General features: G+C 36.8%; 1 protein-coding gene across 1 annotated transcript in view; it reads right to left on the reverse strand.

The window, feature by feature from the left end:
* LOC150077126 (inositol-tetrakisphosphate 1-kinase-like) overlaps positions 1–27,128 on the reverse strand; it is a 126,880-nt gene that overhangs the window by 55,485 nt on the left and 44,267 nt on the right. Inside the window, exon 2 of the mRNA XM_090386919.1 lies at positions 21,876–21,900. Within this exon, the coding sequence (XP_090243045.1) occupies positions 21,876–21,900 (25 nt within the window). The remainder of the gene's footprint in view (positions 1–21,875; positions 21,901–27,128) is intronic.

The raw sequence follows: 27,128 nt of genomic DNA on the forward strand, positions 1-27,128 counted from the left end.
TCTAAGCAGAAAAACTAACACAAGAAGCACAAAATTTTAATGGAATGACATTTCAAGATTATAATACAACTCATTATTATCAGAATAAATGCCACAATGAGAATATATATAACTTTTAAAACACTGACATATTAAAATGTGTGTAATAATAATATGCATTGTGTAAAATCATAAAACAACTTTATTATGTTTTATTAAGCTTTGACTAAGTACATATTCCCATTGTGTAAAATCTTAATGTAAAACAATATACATGTACATCAATACATAGAATGCACTGGCATATTTTATAAAAATTTCATATTAGCATTAGCAGAGGCATGCAATAAAGCAAGCTTATACAGCATCAGCCAAAAAAAACCCCCTCCCATTTCACCCATCCAATTCCCCCAAATGTCTGTCTAGTTCTGCCTTGAATTTATTTAAGCTGTCAACTTCTACAAAGACAGAGGGACGTTTGTTCCAGCAATCAATCACCCGCTGCTAAAGGCAAATTTCAGCACATCTATTCTACAACTGTCTTTCCTCAATTTGAATTTGTCCCCTCAGGCGATTAATCAGGGCAAGAAGAAGAATGCCATCAGCATTGAACTTGCTCAAACCATTCAAGGCCTTATACACCCCGATCAGATCACCTCGTGGGTGCCTAGTCTCCAGACATGTAATTTGCAAAACTTAAGCCTTTCCTCATAAGATTAACCTTTGTTCCATTCACTACTTCGTCCCAGCAGCTCTACATCCTTCCTAAAATGAGGCCCCCAGACCTGTATACAGTATCAAGGCGTGGTGTGACCATTGCCTTATACAAGGGGATAATCACCTCCTTATCCCTGCTAGAAAAATTCCTGTATATCATTGACAAGATACCATGAGCTACTCTTGCAGAGCGTCTAAACTGCTCAGAAAACTTTATATCTGCCTGCACAATTACCCCCAGGTCCTTTTCATTATCTACCACTGTCAGTGTGGTACCACAGAGTTGATACGTTACTCTGGGATTACTGCTTCCCATATGTAGAATTTTACATTTGTCAATGTTAAACTTCATTTGCCACCTCTCAGCCCATCTGCTCAACTTTTCTAGATCCTGTTGCAGCAGTGTACTGTCATTAGTGTCATTAACAACACTGCCAACCTTCGTATAGTCTGCAAATTTAGACATTAAGCCTGATATACCATCATCAATATCATTTATAAATACAGAAAACAGCAATGGACCCAACACTAAACCCCAGGGGACTCCACTAATAACATTAGTCCACGAAGAGCAGTGTCCATTGATTACCACTCTGTCTTCTCCCACTCAACCAGCCCTTTATCCATAGCAGCAATTTCCTCCAATGCCACACTGCTTCAATTTGTGCAGCAGTCTTCCATGTGCAACAGTATCAAAGGCTTTTCTAAGATCCAAATACAGTAAACCCCCGCTATTTGCGGTTGCTGATTTAATATAAATTGAAACCTAAAAAAAATGCGAATTTTAAAGCGCCGTGAACATTTTCCGACATAAAAAAACATGGGTGTGGCTAAAATTATCTTTCCCTGTTAAAACAGTGCTCAGTGGGTGGGGGAGACAAAATCGAGAGCGTGGACGTTTCTTGCTAATCCTTGTTCAGTATGTGTTATGCGCTTGTCATGGAAGGTTTCATCGTTTGCTTTTAATTTATAAGCTTATAAATTGAATAAATTTATCAATTTATAAATTGATATGCTTACTAAAGTTTTTTTTTTTTTTTTTTTGGTAGTTGTTGGCGCATAGGCTTCTGTGGCCATAATGCACCTCCCAAGGTTTTTGCAGTACTTTGATCCAAGCCCGAGGCAGGAATCAAACCCGCAACCTTTGGGTTGCCAGGCAGGCACTTTACCCACCTGGCTAGCCCGGTCGGCGCTTACTAAAGTGATAAGTCTACCGTTTTGCAGGGTAAAACAGACTTTTTCGAGTGTGTTAACGGAAGAAAGTAACTTTATTGTGGACAAGTTCTTTCTAACCCGTACAAAAATATGGCTACGAATAATAAGGGAATTGTGAAAAGATCAAAGGTGATGACATTAGCGAGTAAAATTCAGTTATTAGACAAAATTTCTAATGGTGAAAGTGTCTCGTCAGTTGCAAAAGATTATAAAATCTATGAGTCAACGGTATGATCAATCAAAAAATCGGAAGAAAAAATCCGCCATAGTGTCCATGAAAATGTGCTAATTGCTTCAAAAATTTGCTCTGTAACTAGTGATGTTAAATTAAAAAAGAGGGAAAAGGCTTTAAATCTGTGGATAGAAGAAAGAACTCAAAATAAAATTCCTTTAAGTTCACTCATCATTCGTGAAAAGGCAAAATTCCTTGATCAACACTTTAGCGAAACTGGTGATAGCACTTGCGGGATAAGTTTTTTTTAGCTATAGCAAAGGCGCTGGATTGAAACATTTGTTTGAAATTTCTAATAAATATTACATTTAATATTAAATTGTTTCTTATTTTCATTTCGATGCCATATGCTTGCATTTCACTATGTACTGTCTATGTACATAGTCATATTATGAAGGTACATATAATACATACATAGACAACATTTTAGACTAGTTTTTCTTATATATTTCATACTTTGGAACAGAACCCCTTTATTACTATGGGAGCCATAACTCAGTATTTTCGGTATTCGGTATTTCGGTATTCGTGGAATTTTTCAGGAATGAAACCCCCCACGAATAGCAGGGGTTTACTGTATATGATATCAAAGTTATTCTTTGTATCTAGTTCCTCCAATCAAATTAGTCAGACAAGACTTCTCCATAACAAACCGATGCTGTGTCCAAGCTATAACTGAAGTCTTATCTAGATGATCCTGCAATGATTCTTTAACCAGTGCCTCCATTAATTTCCCTGGAACAGAAGTTAAACTAACAGATCTGTAATTACCTGTGTCTCCCTTTGATCTTTCCTTTGTGGATTTGGGTCACATTTGCACATCTCCAGTCCATGGGTACCTACCCTGAGTCCAGGGAAGCTCTCATAATTATGGCTAAGGGTTTGCTTACTTCCTTTGCCGCCTCCTTCAAAATATAAGCCAGAATATCACCAGTGGATCGACACTGATGGTATCCATACTGGCGATCGTTGATCAGACGGAAGGTTTCTAGGTAGTTTAAGAGTTGGCCAGTTAATTGATTACTCCATTACTTTGGAAAGAGTAGAAGTAATTGCAATGGGATGATAATTCGATGGAAGGGATTTGTCACCCTTTTTAGGAACTGGCTGGATATGAGCAAATTTCCAAGCAGAAGGAAAAACACCTTTGGAATAAGAAAGTGAAAAAAGGCGGCAAAGAACAGGAGTAAGCTCGGGAGCACGTTTTGAGAAATACTATCAGGACCTGGAGCATTCTTAGCATCAAGATTCTACAAAATACTTCTGACATCCTTTTGACACAAGCCCACAGGAGGCATTGAATGAAGCGTGTTGGGAATGGTGGGAGGTGTTTTACTAAGATCATTAATATATGGGTTGGAAGAAAAATGAATCCTTGGCTGAAGTGACAATAGAACCATCTAGTTTTGACAGAGGTGGGAGCAGAGATGGGAAAAAGTTGCGGCCAATAGCTTTGGCAAGAGACCAGAATGCTTGGCTACTATTAAGGCAAGAAGCAAGTTTTCTACTCTTAGCCTGTTCAAAATCCAGTTTCGATTGATTAATAACTGCTTTGCAATTGTTGCGAGCTTTGGTGTAGGCAGAATATGAAACTGAAGAATTGGAAACAAGCCAATTACGATATGCAACATACTTCTCTTGAACAGCCTTAGTACATTTATTGGAAAACCAAAGTTTAGATAAACGACAAGATTTTAAAGTGGAGTGTGGAATAAAGGATTCCATCCCTACAAAAATAATTTCACTGACATGATCTGAGCAAATGTTGACATCAGAAGTTTTGAAACAGTAATCCGACCAAGGAGAGGAAGAAAAGAAATCTCGCAGGTCATCCCATTTTGCATTCTTGTAATGCCAAACAATATGAGGTTGGGAATAGCCATGAGATAAAGGCACCATTGGAGAAGAGATAATCACCAAGTTATCATCTGAGGTTCCTAAAGTACCACTCACTTCGACTGTGTACTTAGGATTGTTTGTGAGAAAAAGATCAAGAGTGTTGGCTGTATGGTTAGGATTTTCCAGTATTCTGGTCGGTAAATGAACAATCTGTGCGAGGTCGTTAGTAATTGCAAAAGCCTCAGTATCTCGACCAACTGGGTCTGTGTGATTAGAAAACTGAAGCCAGCTGGAGTTGTGAACATTAAAAATCACCAATGAAAACTACCTCACTGTTAGGAAAGTTAGACTGGGGAAAGTCAAGTTGCAAAGAGAGGAAGTCGAAGAGTTCCAAGTGATTAGTGGAATTGGGAGAACGGTAGAGACGCAGATGAATTTGACAGAACGAGAGAGATTTTAAGCCAGAAAAGATCAAAAAGAGGAGATTCCAAATTATCAAGTCTCTGACAGGGAATATCGGAATGGACATATGCACAAGTACGCCTTTGAGGCAAAAGGAATCATACAGTGAATAATTTGGGCAACTGAGGTGAGCAGTGGTTGAATCAACCAATAACTGAGATTCTGTCAGAAAAAGTACATGGGAATTGGCAGACTAAGTGGAAACGGACATCATTGTGATTAGAAAATTGAGACCACGTATATTTGTGAAATGAACTAAGAAGTGTTTGGGAGGTTTAGATCTTTTTGCAGTAAGTTTGCTCTATTAGTTTGACAATTCATGGTGTATTCAATGGTAAGAAAAGGTGGGGGAAGAAGACATGCTGTACGCTTACACATGGTAAGAACATATCCAGATCCTTGACATAACGTGGCCTCGACAACGCCCCAAACATACACACTATTCAGACTCCCTCCCTCACTATTTGGCAGAGAAGAGGCAGCAAGATTACACATTAGCTGATCTGGAAGTCTCCTAGAGAGTTACCAATAAGTTCGGTCCAGTGTACTAACTAGCAGCCCGCCTGCAAACACCATTTTAGAGCTGTACCCTCAAAATGTAAGGAAGTTTGGATCTCGCCATGGTGTTCATCATAACCTCAAAACACATCAATCATACTGCAAGATGGAAGAGATGGGAGAGGACTGACCGGAACTTAGCTCTGGAGACTAAACATGGGTTCCACCACTTCAAGTCTCCAATAAGCAAAGTGGTTGTATTGCATCAGTTGATTAGAGTCACCTACCACCTAGTATTGAAGAAATGGGGAAGGGGGAATTTAGAATTAAAAAAGTGTAGTTATTGCCATTCTCTGATTACATTGGCAAATTTGTTTATTATTTATCATTTATAATTGCTTAAGGAACTACACTTGACTCCTATCACCATTTTTTTTTTTTTTTTTTTTTTTTTTGTATCAATAAGAACATTTGAACGTGAAGTTTAACATTGACAAATGCAAAGTATTGCATATGGGTAGCAGTAACCCTAGAGTAACGTACCAACTGTGTGGTACTACACTCACGGTAGTAGAGAATGAAAAAGACCTGGGGGTAATTGTGCAGTCAGATATGAAGTTCTCTGAGCAATGCGAACAGACACAGACTGCCAGTAGAGCTCATAAGGTTTTGATTTACGTAAATTTTGCTAGCAGGGATAATGATGTGATTATTCCCTTGTATAAGGCAATGGTCAGGTCATACCTTGAGTACCGGTTTGCCTCATTTTAGGAAGGATGAAGAGCTGCTGGAACGAATACAGAGAAGAGCAACAGGATTGGTGAGGGGAACAAGGGGTTGCTCTTACCAAGAAAGGCTTAAGTTCCACAAATTGCAGCGTCTGGAGACTAGGCACCTGTGAGGTGATCTGACTGAGGTGTATAAGGCCTTGAACGGTTTGAGCAAGCTCAATGCTGATGGGATTCTTCCTCTTGCTCAGTTATGTACCTGAGAGGGCATAAATTCAAATTGAGGAAAGATAGTTGTAGAATAAATATGCAAAAATTTGCCTTTAGCCAGCAAGTGGTTGATTGCTGGAACAAGCTTCCGTCTGTTGTTGTGGAAGTTGATATCTTAAATAAATTCAAGAAAGAACTGGACAAACTTTTGGGGCAAAGTGAATGGGAAGGAGTTTTTTTTTTGTTTTGGCTGATGCTGTATAAGCTTGCTTTCTTGCATCATATGCCTCTACTAATATTAAAGTTAGGCTGAAACTTTGAAAGGAAACTTTTCCAAGCATGTTTTGGTACATAAAACTAACCCCTATAAAGCTTGCTGGTGTAATTTTGAAACATCCTATATATTTGACAAGAAAAGAGTAGATGAATGAGTAACATGTGAAAGTAAATTGTTTTTTTTTTTTTTTTTTTTGATTTGGTAGTTGTTGGCGCATCGGCTTCTGTGGCCATATTGCACCTCCCAAGGTTTTTGCAGTACTTTGATCCAAGCCCGAGGCGGGAATCGAACCCGCGACCTTTGGGTTGCCAGGCAGGTACTTTACCCACTCGGCTAGCCCGGTCGGCAAAGTAAATTGTAGGATGAAATATTAGGTACCTGGCAGATATGGAGATGTATAAAGCTGCAGAGAACAATATTGCTAGAATACAAAAATATGAAAAATTAACTAAGTGGTGGTGGAAAACCTGACAAGTAATCCAACTTTCATCTTAATTTCTATAAAATGTTTTTACTTTGCTTGAACTGCAACATTTTTGAATTCTGCTTGGACAGTGCCAATATTTCATCTTTTTGTTAATGAATTGGAATTGTTACCATGTTAAGTTTTTACATTTTAATAAAAAAAATTAAAACATGCTGTTTCACATCTTTATATTCAAAAAAACAAATATACAGTATATAAATTATGCAGAAATTAAAAAAAAAAGTCTTTCACATCTTCCAGTTTTAGGTATGCAAAATTTCAAATATGCACATATATTTCTGCTTATTATTATTAGCCATATGATGCAAGAATGCCTGAGGCTTATGCTGCACCAGCTAAAAATAATTTGAGTACCCTGAGAGAGAGAGAGAGAGAGATCAGCAGGAAACAGAAATAACAAACCCAAAATGGAATATACTGTGAAAAGAATAATTTAAAAATGCCCGGCGTGGCTAAAAAAGCATTAAGTAATCCTCCAGTATAGCATCATGGTCGTGGTTAACTCGCAAGTCACCGTCAGCTCTAATCTGGAACAGTTCCGACTTGTCACCAAACCTATAATTCTGATGGAGCATGCTGCAGTGCTCACTGAATTAAAAATAATGAAAAATAAGATCTTTCAGTAATTTTTATATACTTTTAATCTGTTTTCAGAAAGGATTTCAGAATTTTCTACATTTTCAGTAATTTTTTTTTATACTTTTAACACGTTTAATGCATCACGGCCAGATCACAAGATACTATCAGCTCCGACTTTACTGGACATGCATGATGCTCACTATATCTGCCAATGGTGGAAAAAAAAAAAAAAAAGAGACTTGGAAGTAATTGTGCAGTCAGATATGAAGTTTTTTGAGCAATGCAGACAGGCTGCCAGAGCAGGTCATGGGGTTTTGTCAATGATATACAGGAATTTTGCTAGCAGGGAAAAGGAGGTGATTATCCCTTTGTATAAGGCAATGGTCAGGCCATGCCTTGGGTACTGTGTACAGGTCTGGAGGCATCATTTTAGAAGGATGAGGATTTGCTTGAGCATATACAGAGAAGGGCAACAAGACTGGCAAGGGGAACGAAGGGGTCCTCTTACCAAGAGAGGACCAAGTTCTGCAAATTGCAGTGGCTGGAGACCAGGCACCTGTGAGGTGATCTGATTGAGGTGTATAAGGCTTTGAATGGGTTGAGCATGCTAAATTCTGATGGGATTCTTCCGCTTTCTGAGATTACAAACTTAAGGGGGTATAAATTCAAGTTGAGAAAAGACAGCTGTAGAACAGATGTGTGGAAATTTGTCTTTAGCCAGTGGGTGATTAATTGCCGAAGCAAACTTCCATCTGTAGCTGTGGAAGTTGATATCTTAAATAAATTCAAGGAGGAACTGCACAAACTCTTAGGGGGAATGGTTGTGTGGAATTTTTTTTTTTTTTTTGGCTGATGCTACATAAGCTCATCTGCTTGCTTTCTTGCATCATATGCGCCATAGCCTAGTGGTCAGGCACGCGGGTGCATAAATACGTGCCTTGAATGACCGGGATTCAAGCCCATGACTGCTGAATACAGTGCTATTTCTTGTATTCTGTGTATCTTGTAAACTTCTGTGACCATTCGGTCGTCCTGGAGTATAAACAGAAAATTTATTTTTTTTTTTTTTTACTATATCTGCTGGTCTATGTGCTGTGAATTTTCATAGGGCAAGCATGACGCTCACTATATCTGCCGGTCTAATACTGGCAAGGTACTACATCCTTTCCACGGAGAAGTAAGGTATATTACTACTCTGTGGTACTCGCAGTAATATATATTTTTTTTCTCTTATCTGTATTCTGGGAAAATAGCTATTTCAATGCGTTTTCAGAAAGAATAAAAACATATTTCCTGAATATATAAGAATTTGATTGTAAAATAATAAAATTAGGTAACTTTCTGAAAATACATTGAAATAGGTATTTCCCCAGATTACAAATAAGAGGGAAAAAAATATATTACTGCAAGTACCACGGAGTAGCATCTTACTTCTACAGAGTAAGTAGTACAGCAGACTCTCGATTAACCCGGAAGCGGATTAGCGGGACACTTCAAGACTCCAAATAAATTTTTAAAAAATAAAAAAAAAAAAATCAACCAGAAATCAAAAAATTCAAGTAATAACCAGAATAGGTATAAACATATATTTTGCAAGTCGTAAATAAGCGACAAGCGGCACAAGTCGTCATTGGGAGATTAGTGTACCTATTATCTTGCAATCCCCGCTGTCTTCACAACACCGCCGCTCAAAAAAATAAAAAATAAATAAAAGAGAGAGAGACCAAATGTTTAGTTTGATTTAGTGCGTCACGTCAATTGTTGTATTCCATTGCAGCGCAAAAGAACAAATGTCTCGTTATTTATGTCAGGGGTGTCGTATGTCGGGGACTTCGTATTTTTGGATTAACCAGGAAATCAATTATCCGGGATTTGTTTTTTTTTTTTTTTTTTTTTACCATCTATCCCGAAAAATCGAGAATCTACTGTATCTTACTTTTATACGTAGTACATAGGCCTCACGTAGCCCAGGGGTCAGGAGCGCGAGTGCATAGCACGCGTTTCTTGAGTGGATCGGGGTTCAAGCCCGTGACTACTAAATACGATAAATATTTGTATTGACGATTTATTATAAACTCTACTGACTTGGTTGTCGTGCCGGAGTATAAACAGAAAATTATTATATAGACCGATAGATATGGTGAGCATTGCGCATGCTCAGTCAAGTCGGGGCTGATAGCAACTTGCGATCTGGCTGTGATGCGTTAAAGAGTATACAACAATTACTGAAAATACAGAAAAATAATCAAATTCTTTCTGAAAACAGATTAAAAGTATATAAAAAAAATTACAGAAAGATCTTATTGTTCATTATTTTTAATTCAGCTAGCTCCGCCCATGTTCCGTCAGAATTACAGGTTCGGTGACAAGTCGGAACTGTTCCATCAGAATACGATTTAAGGCAGGTTGGAGCTGACGGTGATGCTATACTGGAGGAGTACCAAAAATTTATTTAAAATTGAAAAAAAAAAAAAAAAAAAAAGGGAATTTTGTCCGTTAAAGACCTCTCCCGGCTACGAAACGTTGACGTATACTGCGGTTTAAAAAGTAAAACACCGTAATATTAGTCTAACAGTACGAAAGGTAAATGAAAAACGAGGAATGTCAGTCTTGAATCTAAAATTTTTAGAGAACTAAGATATTGCTTGAGCGGAATTTTCAGAGTTGGTGGATCCATAACTGACAAGTAATCTTGTATCAGCAGTCGAAAAAATTCTTTGTAGGTTTTTTAAACAAGCTAGACATTCTATATTTTAATTTATTCTTTCCGTGGTATATTCCAATTGCTTTTGTCAGCCACACAACCAAGAACCTATGTAACTTGTTTGAATGGCTATCCAAACACGTGTAATAGGGGAATATTATGGCGAGAGAGAGAGAGGGGGGAGACATAAGAGTATGAACATTGAGAAAGGGAGAATCGCATCAGTCGTAATAAATTCTGTCAACTGTGCCTCTCGTGACTATAGAACTAAAGGGTAATCCGCTCAATTTTCAATCAAGCGGATTACTATTTGATTATGTAATGTTGAATAGCTATGAATTCTGTAATATTTCTAATTAAACGAGGCGAATATGCCAAAGTGAAATAAATGCGTGACACGATGAGTAGAGCATTACAGAAAAGAAAAACACACCACTAATAGAATCTAAAATATTCAGGACATGCTTTTACATAAACGAAAGTGGGTCGAGCACGACATAATAAGGCCGCCGTAGCCTAGTGGTCAGGCGCGCGGGTGCGTAAGTACACGTGCCTTGAGTGACCGGGGTTCAAGCCCGTGACTGCTGAATACGGTGCTGTTTCTTGTATCTTGTAAACTCCCCTGATCGTTTGGTCGTCCCGGAGTATAAACAGAAAAAAAAAAAAAAAAAAAAAAATGTATCTGGTGAACAAACGTGACCTGTTTTTTAAAAGCTGTGTATAAAACGAAAACAAACTTACTGCAAAGTCTCAAAGTGACTCCCGTTTGTTTGTTTGTTTTTTTTTTAAGGAGCGTTTGCAGAAAAATCCCTATATCTAATTCGTTATTCAGTCGCAGTTTTAAATGCAGTGTCTTTCTAAGAAAACTCACAACTAAATAAGCATAGGCCCAATTTGAGAGCGAGACATAAATGTACTCGACGGCTACCGGAAGAGTTCTTTTATATGTTCCGTCGCTAACAACGAATTCCATAATGTGATAACCAATCGGCGGAAAACTGTAACTACACACAGTTCTAAACATAAATTCAATAAAGGACTGGAGTCCTGTCTTGATTCCCTCTCACTCTGGCTCAATAAAAATAACTTGTTTCTAAACCCGTTAAAATGAAAATTATGTCGATTTCGCTCGAATCGTGTAGTTAGACCCTCCATCTTTACTGATTATTATATTGGAAACTCTTTAATTGCAAGTACTGATTCGTTCAAGGATTTAGGTGTCCTATTTCGTAGTGACCTTCATCCCTCTTCCCACATTGATCATGTAATATCCCACACTTCTAAACTTCTTGGATTAATCAAGCGTTCTTCCTCTGTTTTCAAGAGTGACAATGTTATAATTCTTCTCTACAAGCAGCTTATACTTCCCATTTTTGATTATTGTGATATTATCTGGTCCCCACAACAGGAATCTTTCTCACAGACGAGAGAATACAAATTAAATTCATTAAATTCTTATGCTATAGAAATCACATTGCCTTTCACCGTCGAAATTATGGAGCTCTTGGTGGTCGCTTCAGAATCATTCCTCTTCACTCTAGACGACAACTCCATGGGTCTCTTTTTGCTTACAATATCATAAAACTCTGTTATCGATTCTCCATCTCTACTTGCACGAATACCTTTCGCTATACCCCGTTTAAATTCTCGTTATAAAATTAATTACTCACTGCCTGTTCCTCGTACTCATCACTTACTTGGTAGTTCTCTGTTTCGCTTTCTTCGGGTAATGAATAAGTATATTGATTTTACTCTTAATCCATCTATCTATAAGAATTTGCTCCTTACTCTTTTCTTAATGTAAATTTTGTATATATTTTAATTCTAGTTCTATATTGAGTACTACTATTTTTGTATTTTATGTAATTCCTAGGGTTCTCACCTTTATTTAGGGTCTGTGTGCCCTGTGTGTGAGAAACGTGTATATAAATAAATAAATTCTCATTTATCCGCAACTATTAATGAGACAATCTTGTCACGTGGCAATAACGAATTTCGGTTACTACGCAACACAAGCTCACCTACTCATGTTACGACTGGCAATCACGCGATTTCAGTGAACACAACGTAAGTGGAATGAGCATTACGTAATTCCGGAATAATTCAAGGTAATTCCGCCAGATTTACCATATCCCATATTTTAAATATCAACACCTGCCATTATTACTAGCGAACGAATTCCACTACCCTCTACATAATAATTTTCCATTTATACTCCAGGACAACCACATTAAGTCACAGTTCACAAGAGGAAGAGAATATGCGTACAGTAATTACGCGAGCTCGAACTCACGCGTGTGTACTTACTAAAAAGTATGTACCATCGCAATGACCACTCGGCTATGTTAAAATTTCACCCTGCTCAATGCTTGTCAACCTTGTCTAGGTAAAGATTTAATTTTATTTTTGCATCTTATTTCTGAAAGATACAAATAAGAGCCCCGTGTTTAATTGTTGAAAACATTACTACTACAATATTTACTTCAGACGAGAAAGTAAATACTGTAGTAGTATACCATTTTCCCCCTTCCCATTCTTCAAACACAAGCAGCCTAATTAAGTATTTGAGACTTCGTTATCAATTTATGAATTGAGACTCCTTAAAAATAATGAAGTAAAAGCACAATACCGGGAATTTACCTTCTGCACCTAAACAATGAGACGTATTTTTGTGAACACGATTTTATGCAACTGAGTTTGAGACCCCATCCCGAGTTCAAGTCCCTGGTTGCAGCAGCATACCAGAATGATATGCCACTGGTTTGCATGAGTGCCTGCATTAAAGAATATAACTAATGTTCATTATTAGAAATTAAATGGACATTTATAATTTATGCTATCATATTTTGGTAATAGCATAAATTATAAACAATAAGTTGTTTTCTTAATCTGGCAAATCTAGTGAAGAGTGGGCAGAGCTGGATTTCACATCTAAATCTAGGAAATGTATAAATAACACATCCACATTTTTTTTTTTATAGAGGTATGTATTAATTACTGAAGAGTTTTTACTGAACAGTATTTATTACATACAACTGCAATCAAAAATATGTATAATGGAATTTTAAAAATTTTTGTTTAGACAAAACTCAGTTCAGTAGTATGTGTGAATATAGTATATAAAGGATTAATCATTTAACATTAAATGAGTGTTAATTTCAGAATCAAGTTTAAGTCTAACTTTGCTGATGATACAAAGATAAGCAAGCTGATTAATAACAGTAATCAGGGTATGATGCTACTCCAGCCTTTACAAATTGGTAGATGGGCTGAAAAGTGGTAATTGAAGTTTAACATTGATAAATGCAAGATGCAGACCAGAGTGGTTAAAAAAAAAAAAAAAAAAAAAAAGAGTAAACTGCAGCCATTATCAATCTACTGCAGGATGGAAGCCTCCTTGACGATTCATGTTAAGGGAAACGGACCATAATCTGCCACACTGGTCTAGTGCGGGTTGGCAGAGCGACCGTATTTAGAAGTCAGGGGCTTGAACCCTATCTACTCAGAGCATGGGCTACTGCACTTCCACTCCTGACCAATTGGCTGCAGAAGCCCCACCTGAGTGGTATGGTATACATTTCGATAGCAGCGATCCCAGAATAACATACCAATCAGGTGGTACCACACTCAAGGTAACAGAGATCGTGAAAGACCTAAGGGTAACTGTATAGTGTGACACGAAATTTTCTGAGTAATGTAGGGAGGCTGCTAGGTTAGCACTTAAGGTTCTTTCAATGTAATACAGGAATTTTTCCAGCAAAAACAAGGATGCAATCATCCTGTTGTACATAGCAACAGTCAGGCTACATCCTGAGTACTACTGTATACACATCTGGAAGCCTCTTTTAAGAAGGATGTGGATCTGTTGGAATGAGTGCAGAGAATAACAATAAAATTAGACAGGGGAAAGAAAGGGTTCCATTACAAAAAGAGACTATTTTGTAAATTGTGACACCTGTAAACAAGGCACCACCTGTGAGGAAACCTGAATGAAATATGTTTAAGGCTTTAAATGGATTAAATAAATTAAATGCTGATGGCATCCTTTACACCTTCTATAACAACACAAAAGGGGCCATAAATTTAAATTGGAAAAGAATTACAAGATAGATAAGCAAAACTTGGCTTTCAGCTAGAGCCACTGATTGCTGGAACAAACTTCCATTTGGTGCTGTGGAAGTGGATAGTTTGCATAAATTTAACCCAGCAGCAATTGTACCACTGTTTGCTATAAACAGTAGTGTGGGACCTGGCAGGTTCCCAATTTTTATTTTTCTGGAAAAAGTTTTTGGCATTTTTTAGTTTTACTCCAGTGTACCAATATTTTTCTTAATGGATTATAGTACTTATTGCATGTTTTTTTTAATAAAAATTAAAATATTTAAAAAAGCATTGTTTTTTTTTTTTTTTTTTTTAAATATGTAAAAGAAATCACTTCTACTTTCCACTTCAGAGCAGTTAAGAATGTGAAATTTAAGACTCACACTTGCACACGTTTTGTCAAACAAATAAAAGAATAAATAAATAAATATATAAAATACTCTAAGCAAGAAACCATTTTACATCAATAATAATAATTGGGTACAATTAAAAATAAAAGGAACTAGTTTCCACAGAAAGATAAAAACAGTAAATAATCATGTAAACCTGATAAACTTTGATATATTTGCATTTTAATTCTATATAAAAAATTTTTTACTTCTAAAACATCTTGAATAAAACTTTTAACTATATTTAGAATGGGAGAAAATATTTAAAGATTTTTAATCATTAATGTGCAACGCATATTTTTAGAAGACACCAGTCAGGGCCTGTGTAACTGCTATTTGGAAAGATTAGACAAATCATTACATTGATTGAACAGATGATGTGGGTAGGGGGGGGGTTTTGGCTGATGCTTTATAATCTTGCTTCCTTGGATCATTTGTCACTACCAATACTAAAGCTTACAAGCCACACTTTTACCATCTCTTCTACAACTTTACAAGGGATAAATTTTGAAGGAGGTAAAATTTGCTGCCTAGTTACAAAAATGTAATCCAAAACCTTTAGAATAATTATGTTATAGCTGCACTTTAACTGTAGTATAGTTTTCTAGTCCAGCAGTCAGTAACCCTGTTATCTACAAAGACTCTTGTTAGAGAATCTGCAGATAAATGAACCACTAGGTGGCAGTGATCACAGTGTGCTGAAGTGGGATTTACTCAAAGAGGTAACTACCATTAGGGGTAAAGGGAAGGGTTATTGCTTCCGTTAGTTCTACGATGGACTGAGACAGTATTTAAATTCTATACAGTGGGACCAACTGACGATGTTATCAACAGAAAATTCAAAATGGGAAGCATTCAAAGAACTTATCTTGGAAGCTACTAGGCTTTACATACCAACTAAGAAATATTGTTCAAGGTTTAGGCCAAAATGGATGTCAGATGAACTAATGAGGCATATGGCAGAGAAGAAAAATGCATGGGATACTTACAAATTAACACATGACACAGAAGCCTATGATAGATACAAGTTGATATGCAACCAAGTTACAAAGGAGGTTAGGCAGGCGAAGGCAGATTACGAGAAATCCTTGGCAAGGGATGCAAAGAAAAACAGCAAAGAGTTCTTTACTTATGTAAACTCTAGAAGGAAGGGGATGAATCAGATTGGTCCACTTGATATTGATGGGTCAAGTGTTGATGATCCTGCTCAGGTAGCTAACAAACTAAATGAATATTTTGCATCGACATTCACACATGAGGAGTTATTCAGCGAGGGGAATGCCAGAGGTGTATTCAACTCTAGCAGTAAGCTACAGAATCTTGAAATAACTGGGAGCAAAGTGGAGGAGAAACTGTTGAAGATAAACACAAGAAAGGCACCCGGGGTGGATGGGATCTATCCAGTTATATTAAAGGAGGCAGCAAAGGAAGTAAGCAAACCCTTAGCCATAATTATGAGAGCTTCCTTGGACTCAGGGGAGGTACCCATAGACTGGAAATGTGCAAATATGACCCCAATTCACAAAGGAGGATCAAAGGCTGACACAAGTAATTATAGACCTGTGAGCTTAACTTCTGTTCCAGGAAAATTAATGGAGGCACTGGTTAAAGAAGCACTGCAGGATCATTTAGACAAGACTTCAGTTATAGCTCAGACACAGCATGGTTTTGTTAAGGGGAAGTCTTGCCTGACCAACTTGATTGGATACTATGATGCAGTCACAAAAGAACTGGATGTAAGGAATAACTTTGATATTATATACTTGGATCTTAGAAAGGCTTTTGATACTGTTGCACATGGAAGACTGCTACACAAATTGGAGCAGTGTGACATTGGAAGCAAATTGCTGCTATGGATAAAGGGGTGGTTGAGGGGGAGAAGACAGAGAGTGGTAATCAATGGACACTGCTCGTCGTGGACTAATGTTATTAGTGGAGTCCCTCAGGGCTCAGTGTTGGGTCCATTATTGTTTTCTGTATTTATAAATGATATTGATGATGGTATATCAAGCTTCATGTCCAAGTTTGCAGACGATACAAAGGTTGGCAGGGTTGCCAAGGACACTACTGACACTATGCTGCTGCAACAGGATCTGGAAAGGTTGAGCAGATGGGCTGAGAGGTGGCAAATGAAGTTTAACATTGACAAATGTAAAGTACTACACATGGGAAACAGCAACCCCAGAGCAACGTATCAACTCTGTGGTACTACACTGACAGTGGTAGAGAATGAAAGGGACTTGGGGGTGGTTGTGCAGGCAGATATGAAGTTCTCTGAGCAGTGCAGACGGGCTGCAAGAGTAGCTCATGGAGTATTGTCAATGATATACAGGAATTTTTCCAGCAGGGATAAGGAGGTGATTATTCCATTGTATAAGGCAATGGTCAGGCCACACCTAGAGTACTGTATACAGGTCTGGAGGCCTCATTTCAAGAAGGATGTAGAGCTGCTGGAACGAGTACAGAGAAGGGCAACAAGATTAGTGAATAGAACAAAGGGGTGCTCTTACGAAGAAAGGCTTAAGTTTTGCAAATTACAGTGTCTGGAGACTAGGCACCAGCGAGGTGATCTGATAGAGGTGTATAAAGCCTTGAATGGTTTAAGCATGCTCAATGCTGATGGGATTCTTCCTCTAGCTCAGAAAAATCACCTGAGAGGGCATAAATTCAAATTGAGGAAAGACAGATGTAGGATAGACGTGCGGAAATTTGCCTTTAGCCAGCGGGTGGTTGGTTGGTGGAACAGACTTCCATCCCTTGTGGTGGAGGTTGATAACCTAAATAAGTTTAAGGCTCAGCTGGACAGGTATTTTGAACGAACAGAGGGGTGAAGTGGAAGTGGGTTTTTTTTTTTTTTGGCTGATGCTGCATAAGCTTGCTTTCTTGCATCAAATGCCTCTACTAATGCTAATGCTAAATTATTGGGGAGGTCATAGAACAGTTATAGTAGATATGTAAACATATTTATTGAAATAATTTTGATAGTATGAATCAGAGCTGTAATACTCAATATGTTCTACGTTGATAATAATATTAGTAAAATAATAAGAGGAGTTTACCTCAATATAGTACGTGGAACACTACCGTATGATACCCTCCAGAAATTAAAACGGAAAAAACGAAAAAAAATCGACAACTTACCGGTACATTAAAGTAAAATATAAATAATTAAATAATCAATTTAACACAATTCAAAATCAATTTAAAACAATTAAAATTCAAATTAACGCAATTAAAAGAATCTAACGAAAATATTCAAAACGATTTTCCTTCCTTAGGAAGGAAAATCGTTTTGAATATTATATACACAGAAGAATACCATCCCGCTGCATTACCACGCAACACTAGGTGGTAGATGACTCATCAATCGGTGCAATACCATCACCTCACTTATTGGAGGCTTGAAGTGGTGAAACTCATGTTTGGGTTTAGAGCAAAGCTCCAAAAATCCTCATCTCTTCAATCACGCAGAATGGTTGATGTCTTTTGAAGTTATGATGGACATCATGGCAAGATTCCAGTTACATTTCAGGGGTACAGCTCTAAAACAGTTTTTGAAGGTAGATGCTAGATAGCCCACTAGACTGAACCTATCAGTAACTCTAGGGGGCATCCAGATCAACTAATGTATAATCTTTCTGCCTCTACTCTACCAGATAGTGACTGGGGGAAGTCCAAGTAGTGTGTATGTAGAGGACATTGTCGCAGTCACATTATGTCAAGGAAATGGGTATGTACTTGCTAATATCGAAAAATTTCATTACTTTATACAATGTGTTCTCCCCACCTTTCATCATGAATAGTCAAACTAATGGAACAAACTTATCAGTGAAAAGATCTAAACCTCCCAAACACTTCCTCATTAATTTCACAAATATAAGTGCTCAGTTCCAGTTTCAATGATATCCATTTCTACTTACAGCCTGCCAATATTGTCAGAAAAAGTACTTTTTATTATAGAATCCCAATTATCAGTTGATTCAATCACTACTCATCTCTAAATATTTGCTGTGCAATTCCTTTCACTTCAAAAGGTGGTACTTGTCCATATGTCCACTGTTATTTCCCGTCAGAGACAGTAATTTGGAATCTCCTCTTTTTGGTCTTCTACCCCATTCTGTCAAATTCATCTGTTACCTGCTTCTATCATTCTCCAACTCGACTAATCACTTGCTTGGAACTCTTCAACTTCCGTTCTCTGAAACTTGACTTTCTCCAGTCAAACTTTCTTAACAGTGTGAGGTAATTTTCCTTGGTGATTTTAATGTTTACAACTCCAGCTGTCACACAGACATAGCCAAGATGCAGAGACTTTGCAATTACTACATACCTTGCACAGATTGATTTGATCATTTACCAGAATACCAGACAATCCTAACCACATAGCCAAAACGATTGATCTTTTTCTCACAAACAACACATCCAAATATACAGTCAAGGAGAATGGTCCTCTAGGCATCTCTGATCACAACATAGTGATGGTCCCTCTTCTCCAACTGAGACCTTCTCTCACGGACATTCAACCCCATGTTGTTTGGCATTACAAAAATATAAAATGGATGATCTATGAGTTTTTTTCCTTGGTTAGATTACTGTTTTAGGTCTTATTCTGATGTTAATGTTTGCTCAGATCATGTCAGCAAGATTATTCTTATAGGGATGAAATCCTTTATTCCACACTTCACCTTAAAATCTCGTCCTTTATCTAAACCTTGGTTTTCCAATAAATGTGTTAAGGCTGTTCAAGGATAGAATGTTGCATATTGCAATTGGCTTGCATCTAAATATCCAGGTTCATGTTATGCCTACACCAAAGCTAACAATTGTAAAATGATTATTAATCAGTCCAAACTAGATTTTGAACAGGTTAAGAGTAGAAAACTTGCCTCTTGTCCAAATGATCAAGTATTCTCATCTCTTGCCAAAGCTATTGGCTGCAACATTTTCCCATCTCTACTACCACCTCTGTTAAAACCCGATGGTTTTATTCCCACCTCAGCTAAAAAGCTGACCTCCTAGCATCCTAATTTTCTTCTAACTTTGGTATTGATTATTTTGGCAAACCCCCTCCTACCGCTTCCAGTATACTCCATTCAATGCCTCCTGTGGTCTTCTGTCAAAAGGAATTTTGAAGTCTTCATGCCAGGGAAGCATCAGGTCCTGATGATATTTCTCCACTTATTCTCAAAACCTGTGCTCCTGAGCTTACTCCTATTCTGTGTCACCTTTCTACACTTTCTTAATCCACTGGTGTTTTCCCTTAAGCTTGGAAATTTATCCATATCCAGCAAGTTGCTAAAAATGTGATAGATCACTCTCGTTCAATTTTTGTCCCATTGCATTTACTTCTCTTTCTAAAGTAATGGAGAAATCCATTAAGTGCCAATCCCTAAACTATCTAGAAACCTTCAGTCTGAACAATGATCACCAGTATGGATTCCATCAGTGTCAATCTACTAGTATGGATATACTGGCTTATATTACCAATCTATGAATAAGTTCAATAGAAAAGTTTGGTGAAAATCAAGCAGTTGCTCTGGACATTTCAAAGGCTTTTCATCATATTTGGCATAAAGGTCTTCCAAATAAGCTTCCATCTTTTGGTTTGCCAACTGTTTCTTGTAACTGGGTATCCAGTCTTCTCTCTGACCATTAACTGTGGTGTGATGGCAGACAACTCTTTCTTTTAACTTTTCCTCTAATGCCGGTGTTCCCCAAGATTAAGTTCTTTCTCCCACTCTTTTCCTCTTGTATATTAATGACCTTCCTGGAAATCCTATCCATAGTTTTGCTGATGGTAGCACATTGCATTCCACTTTACAATAAGAGAAACCAATACCATTTTTTGATACTTCATTATTTAAAAAAAAAAATGAAGAAGAAATTCATCTTTACTTCTTCAATTTCACAAACTTTTGGATGTGGATTCCACAGAATGTCAGCTTTGTAAACCATCAAACAACAATAGCTGACCAGTACAATTTCTTACTATGATTTTAAAATGCATGCTTGTAGTAGTAGTAGTAGTAGTAGTAGTAGTAGCAGCAGTGGCATTTGATGCAAGAAAGCAAGTGTATGAGCTTATGCAGGATCAGCCAAAAAAAAAAAAAAAATATATATATATATCACACCATTCCCTCCAAATGCCTGTCCAGTTCCTCCTTAAATTTATTCATCCTTTCAACTTCCACGACAGATGGAAGTTTGTTCCAGCAATTAGCCACCCGCTGGCTAAAGACAAATTTCCGCACATCTAATCTACATCTGTCTTTTCTTAATTTGAATTTATGCCCCCTTAGGTTCGTAATCTGAACAAGTGGAAGGATCCCATCAGAATTCAGCGTGCTCAACCCATTCAAGGCCTTATACACCGCAATCAGATCACTGCGCAGGTGCCTAGTCTCCAGCCACTGCAATTTGCAGAACTTAAGCCTCTCTTGGTAAGAGGATCCCTTCATTCCCCTCACCAATCTTGTTGCCGTTCTCTGTACACGCTCAAGCAAATCTACATCCTTCCTAAAATGAGGCCTCCAGACCTGTACGCAGTACTCAAGGCGTGGCCTGACCATTGCCTTATACAGAGGGATAATCACCTCTTTTTCCCTGCTAGCAAAATTCCTATATATCATTGACAAAACCCCATGACCTGCCCTGGCAGCCTGTCTGCATTGCTCAGAAAACTTCATATCTGACTGCACGATTAACTGCCAAGTGGATTGCCAAAGTAATTATAAAAGTTATTAAATATAATGAGAACTATTACACAATTTATAGTATTTACAATAATAGTTGATTTAATATGCTATTTATATTCATATCTATAAAAATTTGCATATTAAACCCTTTGTTAAGAATATAATCCACTATTATATCACTATTTCTACAAGAAAAATCTGCTGCTACAAATAGCAACAGATTTTCGAATCAAAATCTGACAGGGGTCTGAGGAATGACTGCACTTATTTGGCATCTTACTAATAATGGCCCAGTGACTCAAAGCAATTAGTATCAATTTCCAATTTTTTTTTTCCTTGATTGACCTTTTAACAATATCTTTTTATTTATTCATCTATAATAACAATCATATCCTTTTCTGGTTAAATTTTTTCATATATTAATCTTACCAAAAAAAGTTATACTACTCATACACACTAGATTATTCATACAAGATATTCCATATTACTTTTCAGAACAAATAAAAAAAAAAAAAAAAAAAAAGATTGTTACTATAGTTCCTTGGGCATATAAACAGTTTGTTAATAAACCCGGGGTGACAATTTCCATATGATTCAAATTAACAGCTAGAAATGCTGTGTGTGTGTGTGTAAAAGTGCATACTGCACATAAACATTTATACAGTCCATAACTTAGTACTTATTAATTGGGACATATTCTGCAGTGAACTTAAAACTAATATTTTTTATATAAAATTAGTATAATAAAAGATATAGTTTCTACCTTGGCCAGCTCCAGTCCAGCAGACCTGGAAAAATAAATGAATATCAATTAATAATGCTAAATTAAATAATCTATATATTCAATCATTCCATGCAAGCACTGTAACCTCCTTTAATACTGAAAAAAAATATTAATAATAAATAAAATTATTCCAACTATCAATTAAAATGGAAATGTGTGAAAAAAATAAATGAACTGCTCAGATTCTTTTAAGGTTTTTTTTTTTTTTTTTTTTTTTTTTTTGTAGAACTACTGTACAAGTGAAAAAAGTATGTATGCAATGATGGACAAATTATTATTATTAGTGATTATTAATGGCTTTCCTGCATCATTTGTCACTACTAATACTACTAAAAATATAAATTAAGTAGTATACTCATGCAGCTGAATGAATTTGTGATAACTAAAAAAGGAAGTGGAAGAGAAATTGTTGAAACTAAATATAAAAAAGGCACCTGAGGTGGATGGGATCTATCCAATTATATTCAGGGAGGCAGCAAAAGGTGGTCAGCAAACCTTTAGCCATAATTATAAGAGCATCAACAGCCTCTGTAGCCGAGTGGTCAGGAGCGGGAGTGCAGTAATGCACACTCTTTGAGTAGACAGGGGTTCAAGCCCCTGACTGCTGAATACGGTCGATCTGCCAACCCACACTGGACCAGCGTGGCAGATTATGGTCCATTTCCCTTAGCATGAATTGTTGAGGAGGCTTCCATCCTGCAGTGGGTTGATAATGGCTGCATTTTACCTTTTTTTTTTTTTTTTTTTTTTTTTTTATGAGAGCATCCTTGGATTCCTGGAAGATCCCTATGGACTGGAGATTTACAAATGTATCCCCAATTTACAAAAGGGTATCAAAGGAAGACATGAGTAATTACAGACCTGTTAGCTTGACTTATGTCCCATGGGAAAATAGTGGAGTCACTGGTTAAAGAAGGAATTTTATCTCATTAAAAACAATATTAGTTACTTTTCATCAACTATTTGGACAAACATTGCCATTTCCAAAGAACCTAAGCCCATGTTGTCACCATCACCTGAGTAATAATAGCATCTTCAGAAGCTTAACAGTAAAATCTCATGCAAAGTAGCATTATTTGATAGAACTATTTCAGTTTATTAATCACCTGTGTTGAAACAGTACTCCACTTCTTAAGTACATCAATAATGGTATTTCATTTTGTTACATCGTTAGTTGTTTATGTTGCACAATGATATTCAATTGCTTCTTTTCTTTCATTAGTTTGCTTCTTTTTTCTTACTTATATACCAAGGAAACAGCAAATTTGTGTCATGTCATTATGAAAAGGGTACTGTGTCTTTCACAGTACCTTTTTCATAATGACATGACTTCTTCATAATATTTAAAAAAATTAAATCTTTCAATGATTTTTTCTTAATATTAAATTTAGGGTCTGCTTTAAATTGTAATAATAAGAACTATCTTTCCAGATAGTAAACCCATATGATAAACCCAGTAAACCCCAATACAAGGCTATGTCATGGACTCAAAATGAGGTGTTGAAAGCATAGCCCAGGGATGCTAGACCACCTTGACTCAACTGATTCCCACGGCTGTTGCAAATTGGATGGTTGCAGGTCTTTAGTCAAAGAGCTTGTCCCACAGGTGCTCAAGTTGGATTTGGATCTGGTGAAGGCCACTGCAGCAGAGTGAATTCGCTTTCATGTACCTGGAATTAGCTGTTTCCAATTATGGCTTTATGATAATGGCACATTATCCTATTGGAAAAACCTATTTGCAGATGAATACACTACAACTGTGAAACGATCTGCCTAATCAGAAACAACTTTAAGATAATCTGTGGCACCCTGCATTGTGTTGACAGTGCAGGCTGGTGGTATATGGATCCATGAGATCATACTGTTTCCACTATATTCTGACCTCCCATCAGATTGAAACAACAGGAACTAGTATTTCTCAGACCAGGCAATGCTTTATCACTCCCTCAGTGTATGTATTCCTGAGCCCACTGTAACCATATCTTCTTGTATTTTGCTCACAGTAGCAGAACCATGTTCAGTCATTCAGCTGTCATGGCATATCACAGTTGATGACTGACCCCCCCCTACTTCCTGTGAACTCAATTGGCACTAGCCAAGTCAGACAGCTTTATAGTGCTTTACTGCCCAAATTACATACCATGTGACTTCTTTTGATTTGGACTTTTTTTTTCCTAGATTGCTACATGTAGCCAAATCTCCATAGGCCTGTTAAAGTGGCCAGGCAGTATATGTAAAACAACAAACATTCTTTTTAGGAATGCATAATGTTTATAAATCATTTCCCCCCCACCACCTTTTCCCATTATTATATGGGGTCAGCGTTTTTATTGTTTTGGCATGAAATTTTTACAGCTGAATGCTCTTCCTGACGCCAACCCTCACCCTTTATTCGGGCTGGGGATATGCAGTGGTCATTCCCTGACCTTCTGCATCCTCCGTATTTGGTGGTCACAGGCTCAAACCTGGTCTAATCAAGAAGCGTGTGCTATGCACTACTACTCCTGCCCACCTGGCTACGGAAGCACCAGGGACATGATATTAATATAATAGGCTAAAAATAAAAAATATACCAACTCTTTAAATTGTGGTTAATTATGCTAATAAAAACCAATGTGAAGTCAAAGCGATGTCACAAGTGCCAATGCGGATGTATTGTAGATGTCAATCGACTGAAATAAATTAGCACTTTAAGTTACCTCAACAGAGAAAAGCACGTGTTCTGGCTATTTTTTCTTTCAAACGGGTGTTCTGTTTAACAAAATTACATCTGGAACGGCAACAAAACAGCTAAGAACAAAACAGCTATCACGATCTCAACACTGAAAGTTCGGTTGAAAATAGCAGATCAGAAATCTTATAAAATCACTACTTTACAAAGGTCTGGGTTCGATTCCCATCTACAACTGGAAGAATTTCTAAAGTCCTTTTAAATTGAAGCTGCAGTCAGTCGTGAGTTATTAAGGGTTTTTCAGTCTACACAATATGAAAATCGGCTCATGAACATGGGCTCCTACTAGCCTCACCTGATTTTCCTTTGTTCGGGCATTTTAAAAATGAAAAACCATCTGGCAGGGAACTGATTTGGTGATCAAAATGCAGTTAAAATGGTACACTGAAACTCCGTCGCATAGCAATGCCTCCAAATTTTACAAAAGAAGTATGATGGCACTGATGACCAAGTGCTCGAATATCTATATAAAAAGCTAGGTATGCTGCCCAAATTTTCCGACTGCTAATTGTTGCCAGCACCCGTTCAGACGGTTCACCTTGCAAGACCACAATACCGGGCATTCTTTATTAATTTTTTGTACTAACGTTTTTTGACTGAAAAAAGTCAACCTATGCCTGAAAGCTATCAATGTATGTTTATTTTATCTGTCTTCAATTTTAATAAACCGTTCTTAAAAAAGTTTTAAGCTGTGGCGGCTCGTGACTCTGATGTATGGGGGTGCTGCTGCTTCTTAAAGTTACATTAAATTGCCTTAGACATGTAGACATTGATAGTAATAATAATAAGCAAGTTAAAAATACCACAAAATATTAACTGGACACTTACCATTAACAGACTTGGGTAATCTCGAAATTTTATTTAAAAATAAAATCCATTCTTCGGTTTTCATTTGTTGAAAATAGATTAATAACTTTTTCATTCAAGTTTGGTGCAATGTTCAAGTCGGCACTGCTCACTCTGCAGTTCCTTTGCCTCGTTTTGAAACCTCTAAAAAAATGCATTTGGCAACCTGCGAACTAGGCATTGACTGAACACCACTGGGACCAAAATCTGGAACTGTGTAGTGCACACACTTCTACCTACGGCAGTGATTCTCAAAGTGGGTACCGCGGCACCCTGGGCTGCCGCTTACTCTTTATAGGGGTACTGCGACGTCGAATTTAACATCGGCTTACATCGTCGCCGTAGCTACAAAAGGTCGTTATCACTAGAACAGATTTCTCATTATTTTCCTGATATATCTTCTATCGACAGTTTTGACTGGATACAAAATCCGTTTGTTGAATCTAATAAAATTGAGTTAAGCCCTCTGGCTCCTATTGAGTTAATAGGAGCCAGAGCACTTCAAGTTTCGGTACAATTTTCTACCTCGTACCTGTGCGAACTCAGGTTTTATATGCTCGTTAATATCAAAACTAAAAAGAGGGAAAGACTGAAGTCGGATGAAAATGAAATGAGTTTGTTTGTCTAAAATACGCCCAAATATAAACGAACCATGTAGATCGCATCAAGCACATGACTCACATTAATTATTTTGTTTTGTTCTCTTTTTAAGAATATATTTTTATTGTAATAAACATTTTTTCCCCCTAAAATTAATAAAATTTCAATATAATTTTGTATTTTTTTTTTTTTTTTTTTTGAATATTTTAGTTTCTGGATATAAATTAGAAAATGTACTTATTGTTCTAAAACATTAAAATAACTATGAAAAAAACAATTGAATATTATTCTTTAATTTAGATTTTTTCATACAATTTATTATTCTTAGAGATATATAAATTGTGCATAAAATGCGGTATGAGGCCAATTTTTAAATAATTTTTTGTTTAAAAATCCTGTACCAAAAGCCAAACATTTTTTTTTCATGCATTTTTCAAAAAACAAAATTCCCTCATTGCCCTTCCACATGCACCACTTTACAAAATATTCTGCAAGCACCCATGTGCTGAGAATTTTTCATAATGGATTTAGGGTGTATTCGCATTAAAAAGTTTGAGAACCACTGATCTACGGTTACACTTCAAAGTTGAAAACGATTTCGTGTTTTTATTTGTTTATTATTGGGAATAGAGGATGAGTATACTATATGCAGGACCTGTTAATAAAAATATTCATTGCATTGCACTGTTCTTCACAAAATGTTCATAAATCATATAGCAATTTGACTACTGAAAACCTGGTAGTACATCACTAATTCTGACTAAAGGAGGAGGGCAGGATCTGAATAATTACATATGTAAATCTTTTCAAGTCAGTTTATAAAAACAAGCAAATGCACACAATCCAGCAACATGTTACCTTAGATGGCAATGGAACAAATATAATGGCGGGGGGGGAAAAGGAAAATTTTATAAAAATATTTATATCTGAAACAAAATTTAATAAACTGAGTTCACAAAGAACATGGATAACATGATTTTTATAAATCATGTAAACTTTAAGTAATGTGGTAAACTGTAGTAAACGTAAATTTAATCAGATGAAGGTCCCTTCCC

The sequence above is a fragment of the Mastigoproctus giganteus genome, chromosome 12 (genome assembly GCF_048544385.1).
Source record: "Mastigoproctus giganteus isolate SK-2022 chromosome 12, ASM4854438v1, whole genome shotgun sequence".
NCBI lineage: Eukaryota > Metazoa > Arthropoda > Arachnida > Uropygi > Thelyphonidae > Mastigoproctus > Mastigoproctus giganteus.